Source organism: Argopecten irradians, chromosome 1 (genome assembly GCF_041381155.1).
Source record: "Argopecten irradians isolate NY chromosome 1, Ai_NY, whole genome shotgun sequence".
In the NCBI taxonomy this organism is placed as follows: Eukaryota; Metazoa; Mollusca; class Bivalvia; order Pectinida; family Pectinidae; genus Argopecten; species Argopecten irradians.
Genome location: NC_091134.1, coordinates 52,476,515 through 52,493,065, shown reverse-complemented (window position 1 = coordinate 52,493,065; position 16,551 = coordinate 52,476,515). Strand labels below are relative to the sequence as shown.

General features: G+C 38.1%; 1 protein-coding gene across 3 annotated transcripts in view; it reads left to right on the top strand.

Moving 5' to 3' along the window:
• The window catches only part of LOC138332824 (serine-protein kinase ATM-like), a 69,876-nt gene that overhangs the window by 38,579 nt on the left and 14,746 nt on the right, over window positions 1-16,551 (top strand). For all 3 annotated transcript variants that reach the window (XM_069280783.1, XM_069280790.1, XM_069280797.1), the window contains 21 exons: window positions 212-406; window positions 879-1,044; window positions 6,649-6,739; window positions 7,117-7,251; window positions 7,649-7,858; window positions 8,103-8,205; window positions 8,399-8,544; window positions 8,866-8,964; window positions 9,319-9,438; window positions 9,693-9,912; window positions 10,109-10,267; window positions 10,541-10,663; window positions 11,090-11,292; window positions 11,599-11,809; window positions 12,006-12,125; window positions 12,471-12,623; window positions 12,860-13,013; window positions 13,335-13,417; window positions 15,211-15,351; window positions 15,667-15,942; window positions 16,284-16,449. In XM_069280783.1, coding sequence (XP_069136884.1) covers window positions 212-406; window positions 879-1,044; window positions 6,649-6,739; window positions 7,117-7,251; window positions 7,649-7,858; window positions 8,103-8,205; window positions 8,399-8,544; window positions 8,866-8,964; window positions 9,319-9,438; window positions 9,693-9,912; window positions 10,109-10,267; window positions 10,541-10,663; window positions 11,090-11,292; window positions 11,599-11,809; window positions 12,006-12,125; window positions 12,471-12,623; window positions 12,860-13,013; window positions 13,335-13,417; window positions 15,211-15,351; window positions 15,667-15,942; window positions 16,284-16,449 — 3,274 coding nt within the window. The remainder of the gene's footprint in view (window positions 1-211; window positions 407-878; window positions 1,045-6,648; window positions 6,740-7,116; window positions 7,252-7,648; window positions 7,859-8,102; window positions 8,206-8,398; window positions 8,545-8,865; window positions 8,965-9,318; window positions 9,439-9,692; window positions 9,913-10,108; window positions 10,268-10,540; window positions 10,664-11,089; window positions 11,293-11,598; window positions 11,810-12,005; window positions 12,126-12,470; window positions 12,624-12,859; window positions 13,014-13,334; window positions 13,418-15,210; window positions 15,352-15,666; window positions 15,943-16,283; window positions 16,450-16,551) is intronic.

The following is a 16,551-nucleotide window of genomic DNA, read 5'->3' as shown; positions in this document are numbered from 1 at the left end:
GTATTTTTAACCTGACTTTAATTTTTCACCAGCTGTTAATGGCAAATTACCTATTTATTTCATTTAGACTTAAAGAATATGTTTTCATTATGAATTGAATTATAGCTTAAAAATAGACATTTTGAATGGAGATGAAAACTATTATTAAATCCCCAAAACCGTTACGGTATTTCCTTCCAGAATATTTTATAGAAATGATATCTCTTTAAAGGTTACTGCAAGTAAAAAGACCAAACATTCCACCGATATTGGCCAGTTCTGTGGACTTGTAGACAAGGAGGTGCTTTGGTTGTCCAATACTAGTAACCATGGTAACTGGATCCGAAAACTGACCGTCACACTGATACAGAGTGGTGCAGTTAAGGACGAAATTCTGGCCCTGCTGGAGCCCATCTGTGATATGAAGGTAATAACAATAAGTTATAGTTTGATGAATATTAACTTATTTGATGAATATTAACTGATTATGAAAAATAACTATGTACAATTAAACCTTACATTTGACCTCATAAATCACCTGATGCATTGAGAAACATTATTGCAGCATTTATAGGATATAAACTAGGGAGAATTTCTGTAAATATTTTATTTGAGGAAAAAACTCTCTTTGCATTTGAACTTTGTTTTACATGCATTATAACATCACTGTTTCACCTGAGTTTTACCTGTATTTTAACATCTGTGTTTTCCTGTGTTTCACTTGAGATTTACCTGTATTTTAACATCTGTGTTTTCTATGTTTCACCTGAGTTTTACCTGTATTTCATATATGTGTTTTCCTATGTTTCACCTGAGTTTTACCTGTATTTTAACGTCTGTGTTTGCCTCTTTTTTACCTGTATTTTAAAATCTGTGTTTTTCAATGTTTCATCTGACAGACAACCTTCTGTGAGATCGTACTTCCACTGTTGATACACGATGTCCTTGTACAAGGAGAGGATATTCACAAAGATGTTCTGTCCCGTCAAATCTCCACATTCTTCTCCACCCATTGTGGTCATGGACACCAACAAGATCGTAGTATTACACCTATAGACCAGACAGGTAAAGTTTACCATGGTAACTAGGAGGGGTGTAGTATTACACCCATAGACAAGACAGGTAAAGTTTACCATGGTAACTAGGAGGGGTGAAGTATTACACCCATAGACCAGACAGGTAAAGTTTACCATGGTAACTAGGAGGGGTGAAGTATTACACCTATAGACCAGACAGGTAAAGTTTACCATGGTAACTAGGAGGGGTGAAGTATTACACCCATAGACCAGACAGGTAAAGTTTACCATGGTAACTAGGAGGGGTGTAGTATTACACCCATAGACCAGACAGGTAAAGTTTACCATGGTAACTAGGAGGGTTGTAAGTATTACACCCATAGACAAGACAGGTAAAGTTTACCATGGTAACTAGGAGGGTGAGTATTATTACACCCATAGACAAGACAGGTAAAGTTTACCATGGTAACTAGGAGGGGTGTAGTATTACACCCATAGACAAGACAGGTAAAGTTTACCATGGTAACAGGAGGGTGTAGTATTACACCCATAGACAAGACAGGTAAAGTTTACCATGGTAACTAGGAGGGGTGTAGTATTACACCCATAGACAAGACAGGTAAAGTTTACCATGGTAACTAGGAGGGGTGTAGTATTACACCCATAGACAAGACAGGTAAAGTTTACCATGGTAACTAGGAGGGGTGTAGTATTACACCCATAGACAAGACAGGTAAAGTTTACCATGGTAACTAGGAGGGGTGAAGTATTACACCTATAGACCAGACAGGTAAAGTTTACCATGGTAACTAGGAGGCGTGAAGTATTACACCCATAGACAAGACAGGTAAAGTTTACCATGGTAACTAGGAGGGGTGAAGTATTACACCTATAGACCAGACAGGTAAAGTTTACCATGGTAACTAGGAGGCGTGAAGTATTACACCCATAGACAAGACAGGTAAAGTTTACCATGGTAACTAGGAGGGGTGAAGTATTACACCTATAGACCAGACAGGTAAAGTTTACCATGGTAACTAGGAGGGGTGAAGTATTACACCTATAGACCAGACAGGTAAAGTTTACCATGGTAACTAGGAGGGGTGAAGTATTACACCCATAGACAAGACAGGTAAAGTTTACCATGGTAACTAGGAGGGGTGAAGTATTACACCTATAGACCAGACAGGTAAAGTTTACCATGGTAACTAGGAGGGTGAAGTATTACACCCATAGACAAGACAGGTAAAGTTTACCATGGTAACTAGGAGGGGTGTAGTATTACACCCATAGACAAGACAGGTAAAGTTTACCATGGTAACTAGGAGGGGTGAAGTATTACACCCATAGACCAGACAGGTAAAGTTTACCATGGTAACCAGGAGGGGTGTAGTATTACACCCATAGACCAGACAGGTAAAGTTTACCATGGTAACCAGGAGGGGTGTAGTATTACACCCATAGACAAGACAGGTAAAGTTTACTGTGGTAACCAGGAGGGGTGTAGTATTACACCTATAGACCAGACAGGTAAAGTTTACCATGGTAACTAGGAGGGGTGAAGTATAACACCTATAGACCAGACAGGTAAAGTTTACCATGGTAACCAGGAGGGGTGTAGTATTACACCCATAGACAAGACAGGTAAAGTTTACTGTGGTAACCAGGAGGGGTGTAGTATTACACCCATAGACAAGACAGGTAAAGTTTACCATGGTAACCAGGAGGGTCGTATTATTACACCCATAGACAAGACAGGTAAAGTTTACCATGGTAACCCGGAGGTCGTAGTATTACACCCATAGACAAGACAGGTAAAGTTTACCATGGTAACCAGGAGGGGTGTAGTATTACACCCATAGACAAGACAGGTAAAGTTTACCATGGTAACTAGGAGGGGTGTAGTATTACACCCATAGACAAGACAGGTAAAATTTACTGTTGTTACTAGGAGGGTCGTAGTATTACACCCATAGACAAGACAGGTAAAGTTTACCAAGGTAACTAGGAGGGGTGTAGTATTACACCCATAGACAAGACAGGTAAAGTTTACCATGGTAACCAGAAAGGTCGTAGTATTACACCCATAGACAAGACAGGTAAAGTTTACTGTGGTTACCAGGAGGGTCGTAGTATTACACCCATAGACAAGACAGGTAAAGTTTACTGTGGTAACCAGGAGGGGTGTAGTATTACACCCATAGACAAGACAGGTAAAGTTTACTGTGGTAACCAGGAGGGGTGTAGTATTACACCCATAGACAAGACAGGTTAAGTTTACCGTGGTAACTAGGAGGGTCGTAGTATTACACCCATAGACAAGACAGGTAAAGTTTACTGTGGTAACTAGGAGGGGTGTAGTATTACACCCATAGACAAGACAGGTAAAGTTTACTGTGGTAACCAGGAGGGTCGTAGTATTACACCCATAGACAAGACAGGTAAAGTTTACCGTGGTAACTAGGAGGGTCGTAGTATTACACCCATAGACAAGACAGGTAAAGTTTACTGTGGTTACCAGGAGGGTCGTAGTATTACACCCATAGACAAGACAGGTAAAGTTTACTGTGGTAACCAGGAGGGGTGTAGTATTACACCCATAGACAAGACAGGTTAAGTTTACCGTGGTAACTAGGAGGGTCGTAGTATTACACCCATAGACAAGACAGGTAAAGTTTACTGTGGTAACTAGGAGGGGTGTAGTATTACACCCATAGACAAGACAGGTAAAGTTTACTGTGGTAACCAGGAGGGTCATAGTATTACACCCATAGACAAGACAGGTAAAGTTTACCGTGGTAACTAGGAGGGTCGTAGTATTACACCCATAGACAAGACAGGTAAAGTTTACTGTGGTAACCAGGAGAGTCGTAGTATTACACCTAAGACAAGACAGGTAAAGTTTACTGTGGTAACCAGGAGGGGTGTAGTATTACACCCATAGACAAGACAGGTAAAGTTTTCTCGCACCTCGGACAGGGAAATCTCACATGATACCCGGTGCTAGATTTTTCTATCTTTTCCGATCTGTCTGGTACCTTTACGTGATTTTTGGCGGAATTTTACGCCATTCATGTAACATTCCGCGCATGTGACGTCATACTATCGAATCGATGACGTGACATGCTTCAGATAATCAATATTATTAGAAATATGTGCATTCAGTCATTTACCATACATTGTTTGGTTGTTGTTTTTAATTATGAAAACACTATGTACCGATTGATCATCGTTTTTCTTTGATATAACCGAACTATAGTTTTACGTGGAATGACTGAAATCGAAGCGCAGATGAAATGGTTAATCGGCTTTGAACCAGGAGGCCCAAGACGGGATAATTTTAGTTCTGAACTCGTATAGATGGGTTTTGTTATATCTTAGAGGCGCGAGAAAAAAAATCTATTACCTATAATTGATCGAGATCGGGTTATCTCAGTCTCGGGCTAAGATTTTGTAACATCCCAACCTCGGCTAACGCCTCGGTTGGGATTATGTTACAAAATCTTAGCCCTCGACTAAGATAACCCGATCTCGATCATTTACAGGTAACAGATTTTATTATACTGTGGTAACAAGGAGGGTCGTAGTATTACATCCATAGACAAGACAGGTAAAGTTTACCATGGTAACCAGGAGGGTCATAGTATTACATTCATAGACAAGACAGGTAAAGTTTACTGTGGTAACCAGGAGGGGTGTAGTATTACACCCATAGACAAGACAGGTAAAGTTTACTGTGGTAACTAGGAGGGTCGTAGTATTACACCCATAGACAAGACAGGTAAAGTTTACCGTGGTAACCAGGAGGGTCGTAGTATTACACCCATAGACAAGACAGGTAAAGTTTACTGTGGTAACAAGGAGGGTCGTAGTATTACACCATAGACAAGACAGGTAAAGTTTACTGTGGTAACCAGGAGGGGTGTAGTATTACACCCATAGACAAGACAGGTAAAGTTTACTGTGGTAACCAGGAGGGTCGTAGTATTACACCCATAGACAAGACAGGTAAAGTTTACCGTGGTAACTAGGAGGGTCGTAGTATTACACCCATAGACAAGACAGGTAAAGTTTACTGTGGTAACCAGGAGGGTCGTAGTATTACACCCATAGACAAGACAGGTAAAGTTTACCGTGGTAACTAGGAGGGTCGTAGTATTACACCCATAGACAAGACAGGTAAAGTTTACTGTGGTAACTAGGAGGGTCGTAGTATTACACCCATAGACAAGACAGGTAAAGTTTACTGTGGTAACTAGGAGGGTGTAGTATTACACCATAGACAAGACAGGTAAAGTTTACTGGTAACCAGGAGGGTATAGTATTACACCCATAGACAAGACAGGTAAAGTTTACTGTGGTAACTAGGAGGGGTGTAGTATTACACCCATAGACAAGACAGGTAAAGTTTACTGTGGTAACTAGGAGGGTCGTAGTATTACACCCATAGACAAGACAGGTAAAGTTTACCGTGGTAACTAGGAGGGTCGTAGTATTACACCCATAGACAAGACAGGTAAAGTTTACTGTGGTAACCAGGAGGGGTGTAGTATTACACCCATAGACAAGACAAGTAAAGTTTACTGTGGTAACTAGGATGGGTGTAGTATTACACCCATAGACAAGACAGGTAAAGTTTACTGGTAAAGAGGTAGTATTACACCCATAGACAAGACAGGTAAAGTTTACGTGGTAACTAGGAGGGTGTAGTATTACACCCATAGACAAGACAGGTAAAGTTTACCGTGGTAACTAGGAGGGGTGTAGTATTACACCCATAGACAAGACAGGTAAAGTTTACCGTGGTAACTAGGAGGGTCGTAGTATTACACCCATAGACAAGACAGGTAAAGTTTACCGTGGTAACCAGGAGGGTCGTAGTATTACACCCATAGACAAGACAGTAAAGTTTACTGTGGTAACCAGGAGGGGTGTAGTATTACACCCATAGACAAGACAGGTAAAGTTTACTGTGGTAACTAGGAGGGTCGTAGTATTACACCCATAGACAAGACAGGTAAAGTTTACTGTGGTAACCAGGAGGGTCGTAGTATTACACCCATAGACAAGACAGGTAAAGTTTACCGTGGTAACCAGGAGGGTCGTAGTATTACACCCATAGACAAGACAGGTAAAGTTTACCATGGTTACCAACAAGGTCGTAATATTACACCCATAGACAAGACAGGTAAAGTTTACTGTGGTAACCAGGAGGGGTGTAGTATTACACCCATAGACAAGACAGGTAAAGTTTACTGTGGTAACTAGGAGGGGTGTAGTATTACACCCATAGACAAGACAGGTAAAGTTTACCGTGGTAACTAGGAGGGGTGTAGTATTACACCCATAGACAAGACAGGTAAAGTTTACCATGGTTACCAACAAGGTCGTAGTATTACACCCATAGACAAGAAGGTAAAGACTGGTTCAATGATTACTATTTTAATTAACATTAATAATTTTTCTTAACACTTGATATAAAGGCTATACCAAGTTTTCACACCACTTTGGAGTTATGATCCCTCCTTTATCACTCAATGAGGAAATGTTTGGTACCTAATATTTAAATTGTTCATCTTTACTCTGTCAGAAATGTAGGACACACAAAGTCCATTCCAAATGCATGTTTTGATAGTTGCTAATCCTCCATCAGATTCTACAACTGTGTGTTTCAATAAAGACTCCATCAGGAGCATGCTGAAAGTGGTGCAACATCTGCGACAGCAGGAGAGGCCCAAAGAGGGGTAAGTTATATATCTTGGACAGCAAAAGAGACCCAAGGAGGGATTAGTAATACAATTCAGACAGCCGAGTAGGTTTGAAATAATCTTTATGAGTATTTTTTCATATAAAAGGAGAGGCCCTAAAAGGGTATAAGATATTATTCATGAGGAATGAGAAATCCAGAAAGCTGGTTGTGAAGGAAATAAGATTGTTGAAGAGGCCCTAGGAGGGGTATTCATTATATCAAGTAGATCTTTCCTTTATCCTCAGAAAATACCTACAGTACATTAAACTGAATCAAACAGAAAATCATTAGAAATTAACCATTCAGTTACTAAGATGGCAGACAATTATTTAAGTGAAAGAAAGTGAGTTTTATTATGATTTTTGGTTTCAGGAGAAAACAGATGACAGCCTGGGATAATAACTTCTGGTTGGACTTAAACTACCTACATGTAGCTAAGGCAGCCCTCTACTGCTCTGCACACTTCACTACAGTGCTCTACTCCGAGATCTGGTGTGATGCCCACAGGTCAGTTATTATATACACCCATTTATCAGCATAGGTCAGACATTTTGCAGATTTTACTTGAAATGACAAAATGAAATGAAAAATGAAACCATACCATTATCTCTGAAACCTTTTGAAAACAATTCCTGCTAAAATAAATAGCAAGTTTATACCACATTTGTTTTATTTATTGCTGGTGATAGTGCTAGTTATGATCTTAGTATCGCTGTTAGCCTGACAAACTTGGCCATTGCTTTTTCCAAATGACAATAGCAGTTACTGTGAAAACATTCTAAGACAGAAGATAAAGAAAGAAAATGCTTGAGTCTGTGAAAACAATCATTTATGAAAACAGTTTCAGTTCATGTGAGTGTAAATAACCCTTGGTTGTGTTGCTACACTGTGTATTCTGCCACAGACAACAGCAGGAGGACAGCAGGAGTTCCTCAGGCAGTCAGAGTCTATCTCAGGATTTTACCCAGGACACAAAAATAGACTCGGCTAGTTCTGCATCCACGGAGGTCGGTATCAATGTACAGGACTTACTGATGCAAGCTTTCCAACAGATCGGTGATCCTGATGGTCTGTATGGCTGTGGAGCAGGAAGACTAGCTGATACATCATCTAGGTTAGAAGTCCAACCAATCAAATGACAAATGTTTACTGTTAAATGTAATTATCATTTACTTATAACAGTGTAGAGCCATTCACGTAGATAATGAATACCACAAGAATTACACAGGTTTAACTTTTAACATTGATATGATTGCAATTTGTGAAAAAATCAAAACTTAAACAATTAACAATGTTAAAGATGAAAAATTATTATGTAAGTGTGATGAAATGTTACAAGTATTCACATATCTTTCCAGGGTTAAGACATATGAGCATGAAAATCTATGGGACAAGGCTCTAGTGACATACGACATTGACATGTCCAGTTCTTCAGCAGACTTCAGTCTAGGACTGCTACAGGTCAGAGTTATCTCTCTTTGTAATGGACGAAAATTAGAAGACTGTATAACATGTATTTTAATTAATGAAATAAATGATAAAATGTGTTATCAGAATTACATATTTTTTTCATTGTATTGTGTTTTAAGCATGTTGAAATGATTATGATGAAATGTACACTTCTTATTTTTTCCAATATTTTGCCATATTTAAGGCTTTACAAAACTTTGGTGCCCTTGAAGTTTTGAATAACTACTTCCATGGGATGGCACCAGGAGCAGATGTCACCCCAAATGTTCAGGAGCTACAGTATCAGGCGGCCTGGAAGGCTGGGCAGTGGACTCTCGACCCTACACTCAGGTGCCATGTTAACTTGATTGTCTCCCCTGACATATTCCATAAATGTGTGTATATACCACAGTATAATGTTTTGTCATATCAGTCAATAAATGCATCCTCCCACCCAATCATTTTTTTTAAATTCTCAATAAAAGTAGAGTCTTGCAAGAAGTGACAGAAACATTCAGTCATTTTTAGAATCAATGTATAAACATTATTGATTCTTTAATTGTTTTCTTAGCACAGTTTTGAACATTTGTATGGGATGAAGACTACATTTGATATACACATATATGTGTGATAATTACATTATTGTATTTATAACGGTTACCTATTCTGTAGATCTAACCAGACTGGATACCACCAGGCAGTCTACTCAGCCCTATCAGCAGTCAAAGAGGATCACCTTTCTCTGGCCTCATCCGCTGTCAAATCAGCAAGGTGCAGTCCATATCATAGTTATTTCAGAACAATAAGCAGAATTATGTAGGTGATGAACTTAAGTAACTAATCTTAACACAATCATTTACTACTGGTACACTCTCGAGATCCATAACCTTATCTTCACATGGTGGCTCGACCTGCGATTTTAATAAGGAAAACAAGTAATCCAAATAAATTATATTTCAAATTTAAGTAATAATAAAAGAAAATGAAAGGAATTTGTTATCTGTCAAATTATCACTCAAATTACAAAATCATGTCTACATGGTTTGAGTTTTTCCAGCTTTTGACAATGTGTAGATTCTGCCCCTGAATTGTGATAGATGACATATGGATTGGTTCCTTTGTTAGGCTGAGTGTGATACAGAGGCTGGGGGAGGGTAGCATGGAGAGTGTCCGCTGTCTGTACCCCATGTTAACAGACCTCAACTGTGTCTCACAGATAGAAAACGTCCTCAAATGTAACCTCAGGTAACTTATATCCTTACTTTTGTATTAAATCTTATCCTTTGATGATTGTCTAAAGTAAAACTTTGTTGAATATAACTGATCAATGGAAAAAAGTTATTTTCTAATGGTATTAAGAGAATGAATTTAGTGATTCTTTTTTACACACATATTAAATCCTTTATCGGAAACATTTGTCAAAAATAAGCTGCAGAATCTGTCAATATTTTAGTATTGATCATAAAATTTCACTGTGACAATATAAATTTGATTTTCAGGAATGGAACTGAGCTTTGTGTTCTGTTGGACCGATGGTCTGGTGAGGATGAAAACTACCTGACCAGTAATGACTTTGAATTCTTAGAACCAGTCTACAACATTCGCATTTCTTTATTACAACTGGTCCTAAACAAGGGGGATAACTCTTCTGTATCAGACTGTCTACAGAGGCAGCTTTTACAGTTAGTTAGACTGAGTAGTGGAGCAGGCAGGCATCAGGTACAATATCAACTCTATATAAATTTAACTCAGATGTTCAGGAAATTGAGATTAACAGAAATCTACAGGCTTCTGGAAACTTTGGATTCCTGCAAAATTAAGGCTTATTGCTTCTTTTGAAACAAATAAATAATTACGTAATAATTTCCATTCTGAAGACAAACGTGAGTCATATGAGATATATCTTTTTAATCAGGTAGCAGAGAGAGCCATTGGTCAGCTAAAGTCTTTGGAGACCTCTGTCCTGGACCTTCATATTACCAAGCTGATGGAGGAGTCGAACATGTTCTGGGCTCGTGGTGAACAGAACACAGCCAAACATCTCATGAAGGACATCATTCTACAGCTGAAAAAGGTAAGATTTCATTAATTCAAACTCATATAACCCTAAGACTCTGTTTAATTCAAAGTATTTTTTGTTGGCCCCAACTAAAATTTCTACTGGTATATATAATATCAAGTTTACCTTACTCGAGAACCCTGTAGGTCAAAGTGGTACCATTGACATTAGGCAACAAGTTATAGTATGCAAGACGATAATTCCTTTCAGTCATGTATAGATCTCAATATGATATGTTAGCGGTACAAAACCAGATCAAATAAATCTTAAGAAATCTGTACGTTACAGGTCCGACGGAAAGACAAGGATGCTGCCAAGTACTATGCCAAAGTACTGTGTATCTATGGTAACTGGCTAGCAGAAACACGATCAGAGAACCCTAATGTCATCATGGAAGACTATCTAGAAAAGGTATTGTGCAACTGGGGGCTACTTGGTAGGATGGTGAGGTTCTGCAGCAATTTACCATTAGTCCTTCATATTGGAGTCATGATTTTGAGAACTTTTCATGAAACTGGCCATACGTTGTTAGGTTTTCTTAAGATTACTGATCTTGGTCCATCACAAATGGTATAGTGGTTTTACACTTGTGGTTTCTTTTTGGTAAATTGTATAAGATGTATGAGGTTATTTTGACATTCATTATGCAGAGAGTATAATCATTGATGTAAGACAGAAGATAATTCCATCCCCTTTTTTTACCCCCAGGTAAGAATTGTGACTGTTTCATTCTGTCTCGTTTTGATTTCATATGAAAGCTGGGATGATTATGTCTGACAGGCATTTCCAGTTTGGAATAAATGTTTTAACAATATGACATTTATTTTGACTTTTTAGGCAGTTGCTATGTTGGATGAGGCTGGCATTGAGGATGACGTAGCTCTCGACTCGTACCTGGCTCTGGCTCGCTACGCTGACAGCCAGTATCAACACATAGTTAACTACATGAAGTCCAGCACATTCGAGGCCAAACAAAACCTTTTCAAGAAAGCTCAGAAGGAAATTGAGTCCCTGAAACAAGTCGGGGATAATACAAAAGAGTAAGTGTCTCGTGGTGACTTTATTGATAAGATATAGTGTCATCTGTCTGGTATTAACTTTTGTAAGGCTAGTGATCTATAATATATATATTAAACCTTCTTTGTCAAGGATAAAAAGATGTATTGAGTTTTACATTTGAAGGAAAATAATGGAGGAAATAAAATTTAAAAAAAAATAGAAATTTATTTGGACATGAACAAACCAACTTTGGTATACTTATTTGATTTCAATACAATTATGATAGTGGATACATTTTGCAAAATACAGAAATAAAGTATTATTAAATTAGCTATTTGATGTTACAGGAAGTACTTCATCATTCTAAACAAACAGAGTAAGATTGACCAACAGGAGATTGTTACCCTAGAGGATGATAAAGGTCGATTTCTGGTCACAGCTGTAGAGAACTATATCCGCTGTCTCAGGGCCGGGGACAGGCACGACCTTCGTGTGTTCAGGTTAACTTCACTCTGGTTCAGTAACAATTCCAGCCAGGAAATTAACGAAATAATACAGGTACACAAGTCTTACATTGTTTGGGAGTTTACTATATCTACATAGCAGTGGTATTGTGTTAAAATTGTATCCTTTTTTTCCTTAATTAAGTCTTTAGTCAGTGAAATTTCCAGTTATATTTGAAGCTCATATTCTTTAAAGATACTTTGATATTAATATTAACTATACAAAACTTTTTGTGTAACATTTGCTGTAGGATGGTGTTGAAGACCTTGCTACGTACAAGTTACTTCCCTTGATGTACCAACTGGCCACTAGGATGGACACTCGGCCACATAAAGACCAGTGTCCATTGTTCCAGACCACACTCAATAAGGTAAGAGGTCAAAGGCCGCTTACAGCTGATGACCTGTACACTCGTAGGTCAACAGGGTTAAACTCTGTAATTTAGAGGAACACTAATAATGACCATGTGAAATTGTTAAATGTAAGTATGCAGTAATATTTGATCACATGGTGAAAAAAATAACAATAAAAGTAACTACATTATTTTTCCATTTTTAATGGTAAATAGAGTAAAGAGTTGATAATAAACTTCTGGCGAGTTCAGTAATACATATGAAAACATCTAATAGATACGAATGACATAAGATGTGATGTTTATAATATAGATCAAATGTAAGTACAGTTTTACACCTGTTTGACCTATATTTATAACCAGGTGATAGAAAGGACAGCCATGGACCATCCTCATCACACTCTCTTCTGTATCCTGGCTTTAGCTCACGCCAAAAAGGATGCAGACATCTTCAAAGATCCCAACAAAAAGGGCAAGCTCTCGAGGACCTTATCAGATATGGCCAGAGAGGAGGAGGTAGGATTTGGTGGAGTTGGGTGGATGGATAGAGAGATTATAGAGGGGATGGATATACTGTTAACAGTTTATTCATTCACATGAGTGACCAATGCATTCAGAATACCCAAAATTTAGCTGTAGCCTGAGATTATAAAGTGTCATCCTGGTTTATCTGCTGTCAATCTAACCCATATGACTTAATTTTGAAGTTTTGAAGATCAGATCATTTAACATCTTGTTATTATTGGTTACAGGGTAGAATGGAAGGAGCTAAGAACCTGGTGGAGAGGCTGAAATCACAAAAGGGCAACAAATCCGTCGCCAATATCGTCAAAGATATGGAGAAGCTCTGTTTAGCTTACATAGAGCTGGCAAACTACCCCGTCCAAAAGTACAAAGCTGAGACAAGTATGTCCATTTCGTCCTACTATTGTAAAAAAAAATTCCAGCTTCTCTTTAAAAAGGCAAAAGACAGTTTGATTCTGGACACAATATTTACCACAAAGTAATAGTCATTTACCAAACTATATTTTGCAATCAATAGGAAAAAACCACTTCATCAGGTAGATTGAAAATACATTTATCATTGGTCGTTGAAAGTCACTTCTAAAAGTTATGAAGACTTGAAATGTTAAATCAGACAGAAACAATTACTTCTGACATTCTGTATTGTCGTGATGTTTGTAGAACAATTACTTCTGACATTCTGTATTGTCGTGATGTTTGTAGAACCTATCCCTTTTCCCGGTATGCTGAAGTTACCAGTAGTGAAAGACTTATGTACTATAGCTGTCCCTACCATGGATATACCTGTAAGTATATTGTAACTTACTGTTTACTGTGGGACCACAATATTTTGTGACACTACTTAACAAATACATTGTAATCCTTAAATCACTAATCTCTTGCATTGCTTACTACTTGGAGGAGAAGGGATGGGGTGTGTGGGGGTAAGTGACATACTGGTCACTAGTTGTGTATTTAACAGATACATTGTTATCCTTAAATCACTAATCCCTGGCATTGCTTACTACTTGGAGGAGAAGGGATGGGGTGTGTGGGGGTAAGTGACATACTGGTCACTAGTTGTGTATTTAACAGATACATTGTTATCCTTAAATCACTAATCCCTGGCATTGCTTACTGCTTGGAGGAGAAGGGATGGGGTGTGTGGGGGTAAGTGACATACTGGTCACTAGTTGTGTATTTAACAGATACATTGTTATCCTTAAATCACTAATCCCTGGCATTGCTTACTACTTGGAGGAGAAGGGATGGGGTGTGTGGGGGTAAGTGACATACTGGTCACTAGTTGTGTATTTAACAGATACATTGTTATCCTTAAATCACTAATCCCTGGCATTGCTTACTGCTTGGAGGAGAAGGGATGGGGTGTGTGGGGGTAAGTGACATACTGGTCACTAGTTGTGTATTTAACAGATACATTGTTATCCTTAAATCACTAATCCCTGGCATTGCTTACTGCTTGGAGGAGAAGGGATGGGGTGTGTGGGGGTAAAGTGACATACTGGTCACTAGTTGTGTATTTAACAGATACATTGTTATCCTTAAATCACTAATCCCTGGCATTGCTTACTGCTTGGAGGAGAAGGAGGATGGGGTGTGTGGGTGTAAGTGACATACTGGTCACTAGTTGTGTATTTAACAGATACATTGTTATCCTTAAATCACTAATCCCTGGCATTGCTTACTACTTGGAGGAGAAGGGATGGGGTGTGTGGGGGTAAGTGACATACTGGTCACTAGTTGTGTATTTAACAGATACATTGTTATCCTTAAATCACTAATCCCTGGCATTGCTTACTGCTTGGAGGAGAAGGGATGGGGTGTGTGGGTGTAAGTGACATACTGGTCACTAGTTGTGTATTTAACAGATACATTGTTATCCTTAAATCACTAATCCCTGGCATTGCTTACTGCTTGGAGGAGAAGGGATGGGGTGTGTGGGTGTAAGTGACATACTGGTCACTAGTTGTGTATTTAACAGATACATTGTTATCCTTAAATCACTAATCCCTGGCATTGCTTACTACTTGGAGGAGAAGGGATGGGGTGTGTGGGTGTAAGTGACATACTGGTCACTAGTTGTGTATTTAACGGATACATTGTTATTCATCATTGGTCTCAGATGTGTTTCAAGATGGGGGATAATATGATTTATATCAGGATACAGAAAACATGATATGATGATACATATCACATCAAATGAGAAATTTGTATACAGTTTTTGATAACTGGCATTCAGTTGCCCAGAAAAACTTTTTGTAAATTACTTAATTGCTGGACTTGTAGCAAGCTGTAATATTGATAAAGTTTTCTATATCAACAATCTATTTCCATAAAGAAATTGATTAAGCTTCAATGAACAATTTTATGATCCAAAAATACATGGATATATGTATATCAATGATTTATTAAAGTACTTTACAAACTTAAGAAATCAAAGTTGATATTTCCTTAATTTGTATGTTTTGTCTTTGATCATCAAATAATGGCAAATTCATTTGAATAGACTAATGTTACAATAGGCAACTTCAATACTTTTGAAATCAATAAAGATGGATGTTTTTACTGACATTTTCAGGTGGACCGCAGTGGAAACTACCCCAACATAACCTATATACACAAGTTCCAGCCAACATTTAAATTGGCAGGTGGAATCAACCTCCCCAAGATCATATCCTGTGTAGGATCAGATGGTAGGAGTTATCGGCAGCTGGTCAAGGTAAGGGAGATAATACTGCTTTAATAAGTATCTATGTATCGTTCAAAATGAAAGGCCAGTTTTAATATGTAGTAATTTAACTTTTATTTTGTGAATTTACTTGAATATTGCACTTCATAAACCTCACCATTCATATGTTTTAGTTTGTTTGTACCACATGTATATGTAGAGATTAACATAGTTTATACCTGATGTCCAATCCTTGACATTTAACATCCTTATAATATTCGTAAATTGAAATTGACATTGAAACAGTGGGTTTCATATTTGTAGATGATATGAATGTAAAGGATTTTTATGATTCTAATACCGCAGGGTCGTGATGACCTCCGCCAGGACGCTGTGATGCAACAAGTATTCAGCATGGTTAACAACCTTCTTAAGAAAAAATCAGAAACGAGGAAACGTGACCTTCAAATTCGCCAGTACAAGGTCATTCCTCTGTCCCAGCGTAGTGGCCTATTGGAATGGTGTGAGGGCACTCTCCCTATAGGGGAGTACCTAATTGGAGGCAAGGGTGAGTCTGAGGGTGCCCACAGAAGGTACCGCCCTCAAGATCCACTGGCCATAGACAGTAGAAGGGAACTAGCTGTAAGTTGAAATAATCAAACATTTAAATTTTGATAATTTAAAAACAAAAATGAAAAAAAAAATGTAAGAGGCGTTAATGTGTCGGCTTGCTAGAAGTCCATATCCTTCAATAAAAGTTTTATGGTACTCAGTATTTTAAGTCCTCTCAGAAAATATTGTTCTATTTTCCATCAATGATTTTATTTCTCATCAGCCATATTTAAATGTTAATGTCTTTATCCTGGTCACAGCACCAAAACGGTTTTTTTCTCTCACCATTGATAATTAGTCAGACTGCAGTCTGTTAGGATGTTTGCATCTTCCTCATTATAAACAAAGAAATGTTGCATCTTATTTTATAGGGAGTTCAAGCAAAACAATCAGAGGATAAATATAAGACATTCCTGGAGGTGTGCAGTAAGTTCCGGCCTGTGTTTCGTCACTTCTTTATGGAGAGATTCCCAGAGCCTGCTCATTGGTATGAACGTCGACTAGCCTACACCAAGAGTGTAGCCACTAACTCTATAGGTAGGTTAAGTGTACTACAGTAGGTGGTGAAATATAATGTTTAACTATGTATTGCATAACCAGTTATCCCTGAAAATGATGTAAATGTTTAAGAGAGAGTAG